The following is a 15,909-nucleotide window of genomic DNA, read 5'->3' as shown; positions in this document are numbered from 1 at the left end:
TGTGTGCTCACACAGCCGAGCAGCTGGGCCTGGCTCTGGGGCCTTCACACCCACTGTGGCTTCTCCAAAGCACCCCCAACCCTCCGTTCCACTGCCCAAGCCCCCCGCCTCCTCTGCCGTCTGTGCTCAGCATGGCTGACGGCCGGTCCTGCCGCCCTCCTCCCTCTGTCTCCGGGTTCCCACCCAGCCCGTGTTCTCAATGCCTCTGCTCTGTCCAGCTTTGTAGTGACCACCACAGGACTGAGTCCAAGGGTCTTGATTGCTGGCGATGTGCAGGACCCTGTGATGAGGTGTTTTGGGGCAGGGGTCAGGGGACCCACTAGGGTCCCGGGACGGGCCTTTGGGGTGGGTTCCCGTGACAGTCCCAGGGAGAGGAGCTGGAAGAGGGATGGAGGGTGAGGCTGCATGTGCAGCACTGAGGGGTTCGTGGCTGTTCAGCTGGGGCTGGGCTCAGAAACCGCTGCAGAGTCAGAGCCGGGGTGTGAGTCCTGCCCTGCCACTTAGTGGCCGTGGCCAAGCCCCCCCCAGCCTGCCAGGATCTTCCATCCCAGCTGCCCTCGCCATGAACTCTTGCAGGTCTGAGGAGCCACAAAGGGGTGATGGCGGGGCCTTCCCTCTCATCAGGTGTGGGCGGCGTCCCTGCCCGGGGTGCACAGCGGCGGACGGGGAAGGCCGTGCTGTCTCACAGGCCCACTCGCTCCTACCTCTCTGCACCCGACCTGTGCTTCCTTCCTGCCGAGAGGCTTGTCTGGGAGCCGTGGACACTGGTGGCTGGGCAGGGCCTCTCACCCGGCTGCCCGTTGGCTTCTGACATGTTGGGAGGGATGGAGGAGGGCCCAGTGTCCACCTTCTGGGACCTGTGGTTCCTGAGCCCAAGGTCTTAGGGTTCACAACCCACACCCAGGCCTGGGCCGGGCTCCAGGAAGGTTGTCTCAGTCCTGAGTTCCAGCAGTGCCCTCCTTGTGCAGGCCCTGGGATCTGCCTTGTCTCCCCAGGGGCTGCCGTGACACAACAAGCGTAGTTCTGGGAGCAGACAGGGCCTTAGAGCCATCAGCTGAAGCCCTGCACCTCCCAGAAGCTGGTCCCACGTGGCCTGGCACTGCCTGGGCTCCCTGTAGGCCCGAGAGTGTGAGCCCTGGGCAGCCCCTCCCTCCGTGGTAGCTCCTGGGACAGGCCCCTGGGGACAAGAGGGCCCGCAGGCCAGGCTACTGCAGCCTTTGCCCTGGCCTGACACTCTCAGCTCCAGGAGGACAGATGCTCCCAGCTCAGGGAGGAGCTGGTTCCCCAGGGCCTGCCAGCTCTGTGCTCAGGAGCAGGCCGGTTTAGCCACTGCAGCTCCCTTGTGAGGCAGACATTATTTCCCCAGTGTAAACAGGGAGACAGGGCTCAGGTGGGCGAGGCTCTGGGTGGCCCAGGTGTGGCATGCTGGCCACTGACGCCCTGTCTCAGGGACTCTCGCACCACAGCCACGTGCTGCTCTCCCAAAACGGCCGGTGTGGCTCACACCCTCCGAAGAGGGCTCAGTGGGCCAGACTGAGATGTGCTCTGCCTCAGTCTCCCCTTCTGTAAACTGAGCCGTGAACCCAGAATCCCACCCCTTGGCAGTGCTTAGGGTGCTGAGATGCATTGAATGAAAATTTGCACTTAATGAAAATTTGCTTTTTTTTTTTTTTTTGGCAATTTAGACTCAAGTCTCTGTTCCCCTAGTCTGAGATAACTAAGACTCCACAGAACGGAGGGGCAGACACCACACCCAGCCCCTCAGAGAGGCACCAGCTACATTGGGCAGGGGAGAGGCCTTGGAGGAGGTCAGTGCTGGGGCAGGTGCGGCCATGGCACGGGGGGTGGGAGTGGCAGGACCTGGAACAGCCCTGGGGAACAGGCCAGGCCGAGGGACAGAACTAGGACAGCCCAGTAGTTTGAGGGGGACCCGCAGAGCAGGGATGAGATACCATCAGCTGGGTGGGGACAAAGGCGTGAAGGGGTGGTGGCAGCAGGGGATGAACTCCTGGGGGCAAGAAGGACACAGCCAGGGCTTGCGACAGGGTGGGGACGAGAAGTCGTCTTGGAGATCGTATGCAGAAGGAAGGAAGGGAGAGAGGGAGGACGGCAGAAAAGGAGGGAGGAGGGCAGCAGGACAGAGAGGGGAGAAGGGAGGAGGGAATGGGGGGAGGGAGGAGGCAGCTGGTGTCCATCCCAGGCGCCACCACTGCGAAGTTCGCTGGCTTCCTGGTAAGCTACGCTCCTGATGCATGATTGATTTGTGGGTGCCCCACTTCTTAGGAGGGAGGTGGAGACGAAGGTAACCCCGGGGATTACTGAATCTAGGTCACTGCCTTGCTGCTTGCTTACTGCCGTTGGGATAAGAGGATTGCCACTTCCGGCCTGGTGCGGTGGTTCACACCTGTTATCCCAGCACTTTGGGAGGCCAAGGCAGGTGGATCACCTGAGGTCAGGAGTTCGAGACCAGCCTGACCAACATGACGAAACTCCATCTCTACTAAAAATACAAAAATCAGCCAGGCACGGTGGCGGGCGCCTGTAGTCCCAGCTACTCGGGAAGGTGAGGCAGGAGAATTGCTTGAACTCGGGAGGCGGAGCTTGCAGTGAACCGAGATCGTGCCATTGCACTCCAGCCTGATGAGAGAGAGACTCCGTCTCAAAAAAAAAAAAAAGAGGATTGCCACTCCCTCCCCAGCTGCCTGGGAAGGAGGGACCTGGTGGGTAATTCCCAAGACCCATCCAGCAAGAGCGGAGGCTGCCTGGGCCCCTTGCAGCCTCCTGAGCTGTGGGGACAGAAGAGGGGAGAGGAAGCTGGGGACTGGTGCAGGACAGGGAGAAGGGGCTTCTCCACCCCCCTTCTTCCTCGGAGCCTCCTTGCCAGGCAGCCCCTCAGGGCCTTTCCAGGTCTCTGCTGGCCACTGCCCTCACCCAGTCTGGCAGGCACCTCACACCACACTTGTTCTCCAATCCCACCAGGGCTGCCTCTGTCCTCAGGAAGTATCTGCCCCAGCCTGTGCTCTGCATGGACAGGCCCTGGCCTTCCTACCTTCAGTGACCCCAGTGAGCCTGTCTCAATTCTCAGTCTCTCGTCCCTCCCCCGTCCCACCCTGGACCCCCGTGCTCAGAGGCTCCCAGGTTTGTTCCTCCCTGGCGGCCAGTGTTGGCTCCCATGGGATAAAGCTGCTTCTGCCACGGTGGGAACTTGGGGTTTCCCCGGCTCCCCTTCCTTTCTGGGCATCTGCACCACCTTCAGCTGTGACCTCTTCTTCCCAAATCCCAAGGCAGGGCCTCCCTCCCAGCCCAGAGAGCCCTGAAGCCCCCACCTGGGCTGTCTTCCTGGAAGCCAGGGGTCCTCACACGACCTACACGGTCCCCACCATGGGACACCCAGGTTTGGGCCTGAGTCTGCTTCAGCCGAGGCCCCCAGACTCAGGTCTCACCAACTCAGTGGCCACACGATGTCAGCTTGAGCCAGAAGCTCTGAGCCGGAGAGGCAGGCGGCCAGGGCACAGTGCCCGGCGGGGGCTCTGGGTACTCGCTCCTCTGCACAGAACAAGCCTGTGCCTGGATAAGAGGCCTCCCTGGAGGCCTGAGTATCCGAGCTGACCCTCAGACACCTGGCACAGGTGCAGGAGATGCACACAGCCGCCTCCCCGAGGCTCCGCACAGACCCACCTCAGCCACGTCCTTGACATTCACCATCTTCTTGGTCTGAGCCACGTGGCCCACGACCCCGATGTCCAGCGGGAAGACGATCTCGGAGTCGGGGGGCACCAGGCAGTCCTCCAGGACGCTGTCCGGCTGCACGCTGAAGAGCCTGGTGGCCAGCTCGGCCACACCGTTGCGCTGGCGGTACATGAAGAGGCTGCAGCGGTCGGCCTGCAGGAGGGTGCAGAGGCGCCGCAGGACCTTGAAGACCACGCGCTCCATGTTGATGCTCTCCTGCATGTCCTGCACCAGCTCCAGCAGCGCCTCGCTCTCCTCCACCTGGCAGAGCTCCCGGAAGCTGTTGCAGTCCGGCGGGCACCTGTCCTCGCAGGCCGCGGCCACATTCTCGGGGCTCAGTTTCTTCCCAAAGTACTGGCGGGCAAAATCAGGGTTCTGGTCGAGAAAGCTCCGGGCCTGCTCCTCACTGAGGCTCATGGTGGCTGCCTGTCCCTGGAGACGCTGCTGCTCCGGGCACGCATGGACTCCCGGGAAAACCCTGTCCTCAGCAAAGTCTTTCTTAGTGAGATTAGGAACCCCGGGGGCGGGCCAGCTAACTCACTCCCACAAACGGGGGCCTGCGCTCCCTCTGCTCAGACCCCGGGACTCCCCACCTTCCAGGAAAATCAGGCCCCGTGGAATGAGGGCTGGGAGTAACCGCTGGGGGACCTCCTGCCTGTTGCAGGGGTCATGGGCGACTGGGCACAGGCATTTGGCTTCCAGCAGACCAAGCCCTGAGAACTAATTCCCTGAGGAGGTGATCCCACACACAGCATGACACTTTTTGCCAGCGGAGCTGCCTGAGGGTTTGGGTTCGTCCCACAGGCGGCCCCAGGCCCTCCTGGGAGCCGAGACCTGGGCTCGGGTGTGCTGGGGAGGTGGTGGGACCCTGGCCCTGCCTCCGGGAGACACAGTTTACCCTGTGTAGGGAGAGGGGGCTGGGTAAGCACACCCAGGACCCAAATGCCCAGAGGCCAGCAAGGGGACCCTGGATGTGGAGGTGGGACCACATGCACCTTCCCCCACATTCTGAGGGATCCAGAGTCGCTAGTCAGCCTTTACCTGCTGTCAGGCCCCGGCCAGGACAAGCTTCGGGGTGACGCCGCTCCGAGGCCACATGGCTGTCGGTAGCAGGAGGACCTGAATGGTGGGGGCTGCCTGGCAATGAAGCCCAGCCTCTCCTCTCCGCTGTCACCGCAGCAAGCCCTGCCTGCTCCCACAGGACTCGGCTCCTGGGCCAGCTCCCTGCCAGTCGGCAGGGGTGATGTGGCTGGAAGCACCTTGGCTGGGTCTGGCACGGGTGCCGGCCTGGCGAGCGGGTGGCAGTGTTCCTAACTTCCCTGAATATAAAAACGCTGATTGCCGCTTTCCAGGCACCTTCGTGCTGCCAGATCCTGGGTTTGAGGTTTCTTCCCATCTTTTCCAGTTTGTCCGTCCGTGTTGTCACCATGCTTTTAACCAGGGTGCAAGGTTTTCATGTGGTTCTTTTACTGCACTTTGCTGGTAGACGCGTGTGCACACGTGCATGAGTGTGCGCATACGTATGTGCACGGAGCGTGAGTGTGAGCACATGTAGGTGTGTGTGTTCGTGTGTGAGCACGTGTGCATGACAGCCAGGTGCCCTCTGGAGCACACAGTTCTCTCAGCACGAGGCCGGGCCCTGGGGAAGCTTCTGCGAGGGCCCTGGGCTGCAGCTGCCTGTCTCGGGGCTGCTCTGAGTGCAGTAGCAGCACCGTCCACCGTCCACCGTGGGCCCAGCTGGGCGTGCGAAGAGTGCCCTTGTGCCATGACGTTCCTGCCTCCGCTTAGTCACAAAGTCGCTTCCTTTCAGGGATCTGCTCAGAGGCCTCCCCTTTTTCCTAAAAAGAGTGAATTCTCACTGGGGACAGGGAGTGGGGATATGGGTGGGGGCAGGGGTTGCGGGGCCGCTGCAGTGCTTGGGTTTGGGGCCAGGGTAGAGGGTCGCCTGCTTTGCATTCAGTCCCAGATCAGCCTCCAGAGCCTGCCGGGTGCAGTCCCTGACTCCCAGGGACGAGCTCACATTGCTCTCCACTTGACCTGGTCAGAGGGGCCTCGCCCTGGTGCAGCCTGCAGGGGCTCCCAGTTGGCCACTTGCTCAGCTCTTGAGGTTTTGTGCTGTGCGTGCCAAGCTTAGTCCTCGGCCAAAGCCCCATGTGGCCCTGTGCAGATCCTTGGAGCCTGTTGAGTGCACAGATTCCTCCTCAGCAGCAATCTTCTCTGCAAGCTGCAGCCACCGCTGCCTCCCCAGGGCCAATCTGTCTTCCAAGCTTCATGAGATCTCAAAACAGTAATGCATTTTTGTCTCCCAATTTTCCATAACAACACGTAAATAATTGCTATCATAAATTAGTAGAGCCTCATGTAAGGTAATTCCTAATTTGTGTCTACACAGTGCTCAGCCAATTTTCAAAATAATGAAGATGTTTTCATGTGAATGGAGTGCCCTTGTGTTGTGCACAACCTGAGCAACTGTGCATCTTAGCCCTATAGTATCCCAGAGAGGCTCTGATTTCCCATGTTGGATGGATCCCGAAACTCTGCAGCAAGCATCTCATGATTAGGAGAACTAGAGTCTTTTTAAAGATTATTTTCTCCCCTATTATCCCATAGTTATCATTAAAAAAATCTTTAAAATGTAGATGGCATGGGTATGAATGTTAGAATGGCAACTCTCTGGAGAAATAATCAATGAACTGGTAGAAAGGAATGAAATTATAAAGGACAGTTGAACAGAGAGGATTATCAGCAGATGAGAGCTGTGGCTGCCTGATTTAAAGGGGCAGGGGAAGTCCACAAAAAGGCCACAGGCCAGCCTGGCCAACTTAGTGAACCCCCATCTCTACTAAAAATACAAAAATTGGTTGGGTGTGGTGGTGCATGCCTGTAATCCCAGCACTTTGGGAGGCCGAGGTGGGCTGATCACCTGAGGTCAGGAGTTCGAGACCATCTTGGCCAACATGGTGAATCCCCATCTCTACTAAAAATACAAAAATTGGCTGGGTGTGGTGGCGGGCGCCTGTAATCCCAGCTACTCGGGTGGCTCAGGCACAAAACTCGCTTTAACCCGGGAAGTGGAGGTTGCCATGAGCCGAGATCACACCACTGTACTCCAGCCTGAGCAATAGAGTGAGACTGTCTCAAAAAAAAAAAAAAAAAAAAAAAAAGCCACAGGAAGGTCCCCCTGTGAGAAGCACTGATTCACCCCACAGCTCCAGAGGACCAAGAGACTCAGACCCTGGGGCTGGTGTCAGTTGGGACTCCCCAGGAAGCAGATGCTGGGAAGCAGGTTCACTGTTGATTTGTTTGGATGTTGGTCCCCTCCAAGCCTCATGTTGAAATGTGATCCCTGATGTTGGAGGTGGGGCCTGGTGGGAGGTGATTAGGTCCTGGAGGCGGATCCCTCACAAACAGCTGGTACCCCTCTTGTGAGGCGGAGTTCTCCCTCTCACCTCCTGTGAGCTCAGGTTGTTACAGCCTGGCCCTCACCCCCCACCCCCCTTCTTCTCCCACCCTGGCATGCTGGGCCCCTTCACCTCCCCCACGAGTGGAAGCTCCTGAAGCTGTCACCAGAAGCAGACCCTGGTGCCAGACTTCCTGTACAGCCTGCAGAACCGTGAGCCAGAGAAACCTCTTTCTTCATAAATGACCCAGCGCCAGGTGATCCTTTACAGCAACACAGCTGCACGAAGACAGCACGTCCTGGACTCAGCCCAGACTCCCGACCGAGGCCCTGGACTCGGCCCGGACTCCTGACTGACGCCCTGGACTCAGCCCGGACTCCCAACTGATGCCCTGGACTCAGCCCGCTCCTGACTGACGCCCTGGACTCCAGCATGCCCTGGACTCAGCCCGGACTCCCGACCCACGCCCTGGACTCAGCCCGGACTCCCGACCGACGCCCTGGACTCAGCCCGGACTCCCGACCGACGCCCTGGACTCAGCCCGGACTCCTGACTGACGCCCTGGACTCAGCCCAGACTCCCGACTGACGCCCTGGACTCCAGCACGCCCTGGACTCAGCCCGGACTCCCGACTGACGCCCTGGACTCAGCCCAGACTCCTGACTGACGCCCTGGACTCCAGCACGCCCTGGACTCAGCCCGGACTCCCGACCGGCGCCCTGGACTCGGCCCGGACTCCCGACTGGCGCCCTGGACTCGGCCCGGACTCCCAACTGACCCGCTGGACTCAGCTCGGACTCCCGACTGACGCTTTGGACTCCAGCATGCCCTGGACTCAGTCCAGACTCCCGTCCGATGCCCTGGACTCGGCCCGGACTCCCGACTGACGCCCTGGACTCGGCCCGGACTCCCGACTGACGCCCTGGACTCGGCCTGGACTCCCGACTGACGCCCTGGACTCGGCCCGGACTCCTGTCTGACGCCCTGGACTCCAGCATGCCCTGGACTCAGCCTCAGGGGAGGACTCTAGAGACCTCCCAATACCATGAACCAGCATCAACCCACATGCACGAGTCCAGGGAGACAGAACACTCACACAACCGGTTATGAAAGCAACTTTATTACTCACAGGCAGGCAGCAGGGAACAGCAGAAGCCTAGGATCCATGGTGAGCCGGTCCCTGAGGCTCGGAAAAGCTGCCCAGAACGAAAGGAGCCTTCTCTATGTGTGCCCCGCTTCGCACCACAGCTGAGGGATCCCAAAGGTGCTCTGGGTTCCATAGCCAGGGGTGACCTGACTCACGGGGCTACAGTGTGCGGGACATCCTGCCCTAGGAGGCACAGGAGCAGAGCCAGGGCTGTCCAGCCGGTCCCTCCCTAGACTAGGTGGTTACATTCCTGGCACATTCTTCAGGTATTCTCGAGAACCACGCATGAAAAGGGAGGGCCTTGTTCATTCCAAGGCCATCTGGGACTTCTCCTGCAGACACCAAGACAGAATAGGAAGTGGATTTATGGGATGGGGACTCCCTGTGAGGGGCAGAAGGGAGATGAAGGAGGAGCAGGTGGGGAACCCCAGGTAAGGGTGTGGTTGTGGCACCTGTGGAAGGAGAGAAAAGGAAGGTGGCTGGGCAGGACCAGCCTCAGGCTGCAGCTCAAGACCGTACTAGCCTTTTGGGAAAGAACGCCTTTTGGGGGAGCCCCTGCGCATGGAACTTTCTGAGTCTAGCACCTGCCATTGCCCAAACTGGACTTCTGGTCTCTGGCGCCTCACGTGAGGAGCTCAGGAGCTGCTGCCCCACCCGAACAACAAGTCGGTTGAGCAGACTGAAAATCAACAATTCTTCCCACAACCAAAAGAGCAGCAAAGACATAGGTACCTGGTACGCAAGGGGCTGGCAGGCGCTGGCCTGTCAATCAAGGGCCATGGTTTGCCAGAGCAGAAACGCATCAGTGGAAACCACCTCAGGAGCTTGTTCCAGGGCAGGGAAACCTAAACTGTAGCTGATGAATCCCTGGAGGCTCAGTGTGGGCAACTCCAAACTCCTCCAGGGGGACCCAGTCATGGCGGACACCACGGGGGAACCTGTCGTGGCAGATACCACAGTGGGGGGGGACCCTGTCATGGCAGATACCACAGTGGGGGGGACCCTGTCATGGTGGATACCACAGTGGGGGGGACCCTGTCACGGCGGACACCACAGTGGGGGATCCAGTCATGGCGGACACCACGGTCAGGGGGGACCCTGTCATGGCAGACACCATGGTTGGGGGGAACCCAGTCATGGCAGACACCACGGTGGGGGACCCAGTCATGGCGGATACCATGGTGGGGGGGGGACCCAGTCATGGTGGACACCACGGCGGGGGGGGGGGACTCAGTCATGGCGGACACCACGGGGGGGGGGGGACCCAGTCATGGCGGATACCATGGTGGGGGGGGACTCAGTCATGGCGGACACCACGGGGGATCCACTCATGGCGGACACCGCAGGGGGAGGGGCCCAGTCATGGTGGACACCATGGGGGGACCCAGTCGTGGCGGACACCACATGTGTGTGTTTTACCCCAAGAGTTCTAACACATTCTCACAGTGAATATCAGAGAAAAATCTCATTCTGCAGATAGGAGGACAGAAAATGGAATCATTTTGAAACACAGCAGAACATTCTGTCCTTAACAAGAGCTGCCCTCAGGAGAAACTGTTACCCAAAGTATAACCTGACCGGGGAAGAGAAATATCCAACTTCCACCCCCTTGAGCCATCCTGTCCCACCTAAGAAGGTGAGGGGTGGGCAGCTGAGAAACCCTTGTGAAGTTCACAGCCCACTGCACAGGTTCACTGAAGACTGAGTCCTGGGTAGAAGGTTCTAGAATGCTTCCCCTCCCCCGACATCTTATGACCGCATCACTAAAGGCATCTTTACAGCAGGTCTTTATACTCTGTACATCATGTCTGGCTATCAAGAAAATATTACAAGACATACTAAAAATAAGGCAAAAAACAAAAACAAAAACCCACACCAGAATTTGAAGAGCCAGAACAACCACTGGAACCAGACATGGCAGGTACGTTGGAATTATCAGACCAGGAATTTAAAACAGCAATGATTACGATGCCAAGGGCTCTCGTGGGTAAAGTAGACAGCACACAGGAACAGGTGGGCAATGTAAGCAGACAGATGGAAAGTCTAGGAAGGAACCAAAAAGAAACACAGAGATAGAAAACACTGCAACAGAAATGAAGACTGCCTTTGATAGGCTCATTAGTAGACTGGACACAGCTGAGGAAAGAGCCTCTGCGCTTGAGGATAGCTCAATAGAAACTTCCAAAAGTGAAAGGCAAAGAGAACAATGACTGAAAACAAACAAACAAACAAAAAACAAACAAACAAACAAAAGAACAGAATATCCAAAAGCTGTAGGACACCCATAAAAGGTGTAACACGAATAATACCAGAAGCAGAAGAAAGAAAGAAGAAAGAAAAGAAAAGAAGAAAGAAGAAAGAAAGAGGGAGGAAGGGAGGAAGGGAGGAAGGAGGCCGGGTACGGTGGCTCAGGCCTGTAACCCCAGCACTTTGGGAGGCCAAGGCAGGCGGATCACGAGGTCAGGAAATTCACACCATCCTGGCTAATACGGTGAAACCCCGTCTCTACTGAAAAATACAAAAAAAACTTAGCCGGGCGTGGTGGCAGACACCTGTAGTCCCAGCTACTGGGGAGGCTGAGGCAGGAGAATGGCGTGAACCCAGGAGGCGGAGCTTGCAGTGAGCCGAGATCACGCCACTGCACTCCAGCCTGGGTGGCAGAGTGAGACTGCATCTCGAAAAAATAAATAAATAAAAATAAAATTTAAAAAAAGAAAGGAAGGAAGGAAGGACAACAAAAAACCTGAAACAATAATGACTGAAGATTCCTCCAAATTAATGTCAGACACCAAACTACAGATCCAGGAAGCTCAGGGAACAAAACAAAACGATACAAAAAATACTCCCCCCAAAGAAAACAAACAAGTAAACAAAACGACACCTAGGCACCTCATATTTAAACTACATAAAATCAAACATGAACAAATTTTGAAAGAAGCCAGAATAAAACCTCCCAACACCAACACCTTACCTGTAGAGGAACGAAGGTAAGAATGACATCCACCTTTTCTCAGGAACCACGTGTCCGAGTCCCTTTTCTGCCACTATAACAGAACACCACAGATTAGGTAAATTATAAGGAAGTTTATTTGGCTCACAATTCTGGGAGCTGGGAAGTGCAGGAGCACGGTGCCGGCGTCTGGCCAGGGTCAGTCTATGGTAAAGGGCAGAGCAGGGACGCAAGCACCGGGAGACAAAGAGAAAATCAGCCTGAACTCATCCTTTTATCAGGAGCCCACTCTCGAGACAATGAACCCACTCCTGAGATAATGGCACTAATCCATTCATGAGGGTGAAGCCCTCAGGAGCTAATCACCTCTCAAGGGTCCCACCTCTCAATATTGTCACGATGGCAATTAAATTTCAATGGGAGTTTTGGAGGGGACATCCGAACCACAGCACCACACAGCCGGAAGACAGCAGAGTGAGATATTTAAAGTGTTGAGAGAAAAAAAACCCACCAAGCTAAAATTCTGCACCCCATGAAATTATCCTTAAAAAGTGAAGGAGAAATAAAGACTTTTTCAGGAAAACAAAAATTGAGGGAATTTGTCGTCAGTAGACTTGCCTTGCAAAAGTCTTAAAACAAGCTTTTTAGAGAGAGGAAAGTGATATAGATCAGAAACTCAAATCTACATAAAGAAAGGAAGAACACCAGAGAAGGAACAGTCAGGTAAACTAAAATTTTTAATATTCTTAGCTGATCTAACAGATAACAGCTCTAAATAATAACAACAATGCATTTCAATTATGTATGCTTCCTTATGTATCTTACATGTGTCTTAGGTACGTATATGCTCACATATGCTTCAACATGAGGGAAACAAATGGCTTAAATCATGCAAAGGATACGAAGAAGGAGTTAAGATGACGTTGTTGTTGTCAGGAACTCATGTTATCTGTGAAGCAGTAGAGCATTTGAAAGTAGACTTGGATTCACTGGGGATGTATTGCAAATTCCAGTGCAATCACTAACTGATATTCTAAGAAAGGAGAGAAAATAGAACTGAGGATATCAGATGCTCAATTAAAATCACAAAAGGCAGAAAAAGAGTGGGAAAAAACAGGGAAAAAGAACAAGAGCAGCAAATAGAAAACAGTAACAAAATGGCAGATATTAATCCAATTATACAAATAATTACTTTGAACATCAATGGTCTAAATGCAACAATAAAAAAACAGATTTTTGGCAGGGCACAGTGGCTCACACCTGTAATCCCAGCACTTTGGGAGGCTGAGGCAGGCAGACCACATGGTCAAGAGGTCAAGACCATCCTGGCAAACATGGTGAAACCCTGTCTCTACTACAGAAAACCCAAAAATTAGCTGGGTATGGTGGCATGCACCTGTAGTCCCAGCTACGAGGGAGACTGAAGCAGGAGAATCATTTGAACCCAGGAGGCGGAGGTTGCAGTGAGCACCACTGCACTCCAGCCTGGGCAACAAGAGTGAATCTCCATAAAAAACAAAACAAAACAAAACAAAACAAAAAAACCGAGATTTTTACATCAGAGTGGATAAAAAATGATACCCAACTATGTATTGTCTACAAGAAACACACTTTAAAGTTAGACACATATAGACTAAAAGTAAATGAGTGGAGGAAGAGATACCATGTTTACCCTGATGGAAAGAAAGCAGGAGTAGCTCTTCTAATTCCAGACAAGGCGGACTTCAGAGCAAAGAAAGCTACCAGGGATGAAGAGAAAGCATTCCGTAACGATAAAGGGGTCAAGTTGTTCAAGAAGACAACAATCCTTAAGGGATATGCATCAAACCATGTGAGGCAGAAACTGCAAGGAGAAAGCTGTGAATCCATGATCATGGTTGGAGACTTTAACACGCTCAGTCAGATATGACTGAATTGTGTCTCCCCAAAACTTTATTTATTTATTTATTTATTTTTGAGACGGAGTCTCGCTCTGCCGCCCAGGCTGGAGTGCAGTGGCCAGATCTCAGCTCACTGCAAGCTCCGCCTCCCGGGTTCACGCCATTCTCCTGCCTCAGCCTCCCGAGTAGCTGGGACTACAGGCGCCCGCCATCTCGCCCGGCTAGTTTTTTGTATTTTTTAGTAGAGACGGGGTTTCACCGTGTTCGCCAGGATGGTCTTGATCTCCTGACCTCGTGATCCACCCGTCTCGGCCTCCCAAAGTGCTGGGATTACAGGCTTGAGCCACCACGCCCGGCCCAAAACTTTATTTATTGTGCCTTGACCTCCAATGTGACTGTTTGCAGAAAAGGCTTCTAGGAGGTAATTGAGGTGAAACGAGATCACAAGGGTGGGGTCCTAATTCAACACCACTGGTGGCTTTATAAAAAGAGGATGAGATCCTCCACCACACATGTATCAAAGAAAGGCCACGTGAGGATACAGTGAGAAGGCGGCTGTCTGTAAGCCAGGAAGAGAGCCCTCACCAGGACCTGTCTGTGCTGGCACCCTGATTTTGGACTCCCAGCCTCCAGAACTATGAGAAATAAAGTGTCTGCTGTTTCAGAGACCCGGTCGGTGTGGCATTTTGTTATGGCAGCCTGAGCAGAATGAGACAACTCCAATGCTGCTGAGAGGGTGGTGGGGGTGCCTGGAGGCCATGACCCCCACTCCTCAGTGTGGGTCTCTAGAGGGGAGGTCTGAGCAGGCGCCATGGCAGCCAGTCCATGCCTCGGGCCACACAGTCCAACTTCTCCATCCATGTTCGGGGAGGAGCTCCTCATGGTTCCTGGGGCCTGTCCCCCTGAGAGAAGGCTTTGACGTGCACAGTTAGTGGAGCACACCACAGCCTCCAGTCCTGCAGCTGGCCTCCATCATCACTTCTCACTGGGCCACGACAGGGACTCCCTTCATCCTCCATCCTCGTTTTTTACCTCCTCTCCCTTGACTATCACTTCTGTAGGTCTTGGGGGCTTCCCTGGCTATGTGAGGGGACGGAGCCCCTAATGATCACACTCTTACTGGGCTGGGGTGGCTGCACCTGCCCAAGCACAGACACAGGGCAAGGGCGCCCTGAGGTTGGCCTGGCCCCAAGAGGTCCCTTCCTGCCTGTGTGCAGCTGCCCCACATCCTCCGCTGCTTGGGGACCAGCTTCTCCACCAAGACAGCAACTCCTCTCCCGTCTCGACCCTGGATACCAGAGTCCCATTGCCCGGCAGCAAGGACCTGAGTCGTGGCCTGTTAACAGCATGCCCCCTTAGGAGATGAGGACCCCCAGCCTTGCCAGCCAGTGTTTCAGAGACAGGAAGCACCAGGCCCCAAGGGTCACTGTAGGGGAGGGAGTAGAGAGCACCCCCACCTCTGCCTCTTGGTTCCAGACTCATGCTGGTCTTCCTAGTGAGGTCAGATGTCACATGGCATCCTGGGTTTCGTGTACCTGGAAGGTGGTGCACTGTCCCCCGGGTTCCTGGCCTCCATCACACAGGGCTGACTCCAAGTGGCGCTTCGGCTGTGCCTCCAGCAACTGACCCTCTGTGTACCTCTCAGTCCAGAAGCTTCTCCGTGGCAGGGCGGCTGATGCAGCCAGGAGTCCCTTCACCCCGGCCCTGCCTTGGCTGAGCGGTTAAACGCCCCGGGGCATCGCCACTCACCACTGGGGCCTGCGCTGGCCACTTGGCCTGGCCGCCCTTCCTCGGAGGAGACGAGTGCCTCTCCAGGGGCCCCTTGGGCCCTCATGTTGGCATCTGCCCTCATTCCTGTTGCTCTGCCGCCAGCATCCACCCCCTGGTGATGCCCAGACACCCTTTGCCCCACACCTCTCCAATGCCTGAGCCACAGGCCCTGCCAGGACCTTCCCTTAACCTGTTGTTCTCCAGGCGGCCACCAGTGCCACCTTAACCCAGGAGCTACATCTGCCTCATTCTAGCTGCAGTGCTTGCTGCTAGACCACAACAGAGCCACTATGCTTTGACATTTTAACGCCACCTCAGCAGAGTGAGGCAGGACCCAGGCGGCTTCCCCAGAGAGTTAACCCTGGAGGGAGGCACTGGTGTGATTAAGACAGAGCCCAGAACCTGGGAAGGAGCCTTCGCCCAGCTGCAGAGGGCAAAGATGCAGCCTGGGAGGGGCTCTTGGAGAAAGGAATCAGCAGCTTATCTGACACAGATGCACTTGAGAATAAAGAAAGTAATACTGTGCATTAGCGTTAGCTGGCACTGCAGGCGTGGGCCACCACACCCAGCTAATTTTTGTATTTTTAGTAGAAACAAGGTTTCGTTTCACCATATTGCCCAGGCTGGTCTTGAACTCCTGGCCTCAAGTGATCTGCCCGCCTTGGCCTCCCAAAGTGCTGGGATTACAGGCATGAGCTATTGCACCCGGCCCAGCAAAAAGCTCTTGGAAAATAGCATTCCTGAGAAAGACCAGCACCTGCTTCCCCAACACTTCACACCCAGCCTCTGCATGCTGGTGAAGGCATGACGCTTTCCTCACTTTCCGGCAGTGCACAGGTTTTGGTTGTGTAATCTCTCCCCCTTAGATGGTCCCAGGGCCACTGTCCCCCAGGTTCCTGGCCTCTGCCTCAGCCACCTCTGTCTGGCCCACCTGGGTCCATGTGGTGCCACCTGGTGCTGACCCGTCACGGGGGCTGGGAGGGCACTGTCTCCCTCTTGGCTGTTCTTTTCTGCCACTTCTAGATGGGGGTG

At 55.8% G+C, this 15,909-nt stretch overlaps 1 protein-coding gene across 1 annotated transcript in view; it reads right to left on the bottom strand.

Annotated features, from left to right (window-relative positions):
- The window catches only part of PDE6B (phosphodiesterase 6B), a 43,660-nt gene extending 39,468 nt beyond the window's left edge, over positions 1-4,192 (bottom strand). Inside the window, exon 1 of the mRNA XM_025386397.1 lies at positions 3,679-4,192. Coding sequence (XP_025242182.1) covers positions 3,679-4,146 — 468 coding nt within the window. The 5' untranslated portion in view covers positions 4,147-4,192. The remainder of the gene's footprint in view (positions 1-3,678) is intronic.
- Between the last annotated feature and the right edge of the window lie 11,717 nt (positions 4,193-15,909).

This window comes from Theropithecus gelada, chromosome 5, assembly GCF_003255815.1.
Source record: "Theropithecus gelada isolate Dixy chromosome 5, Tgel_1.0, whole genome shotgun sequence".
Lineage (NCBI taxonomy): Eukaryota > Metazoa > Chordata > Mammalia > Primates > Cercopithecidae > Theropithecus > Theropithecus gelada.
Note: the sequence above shows the minus strand (reverse complement) of the source record. Positions and strands in the feature narration are given on the sequence as shown.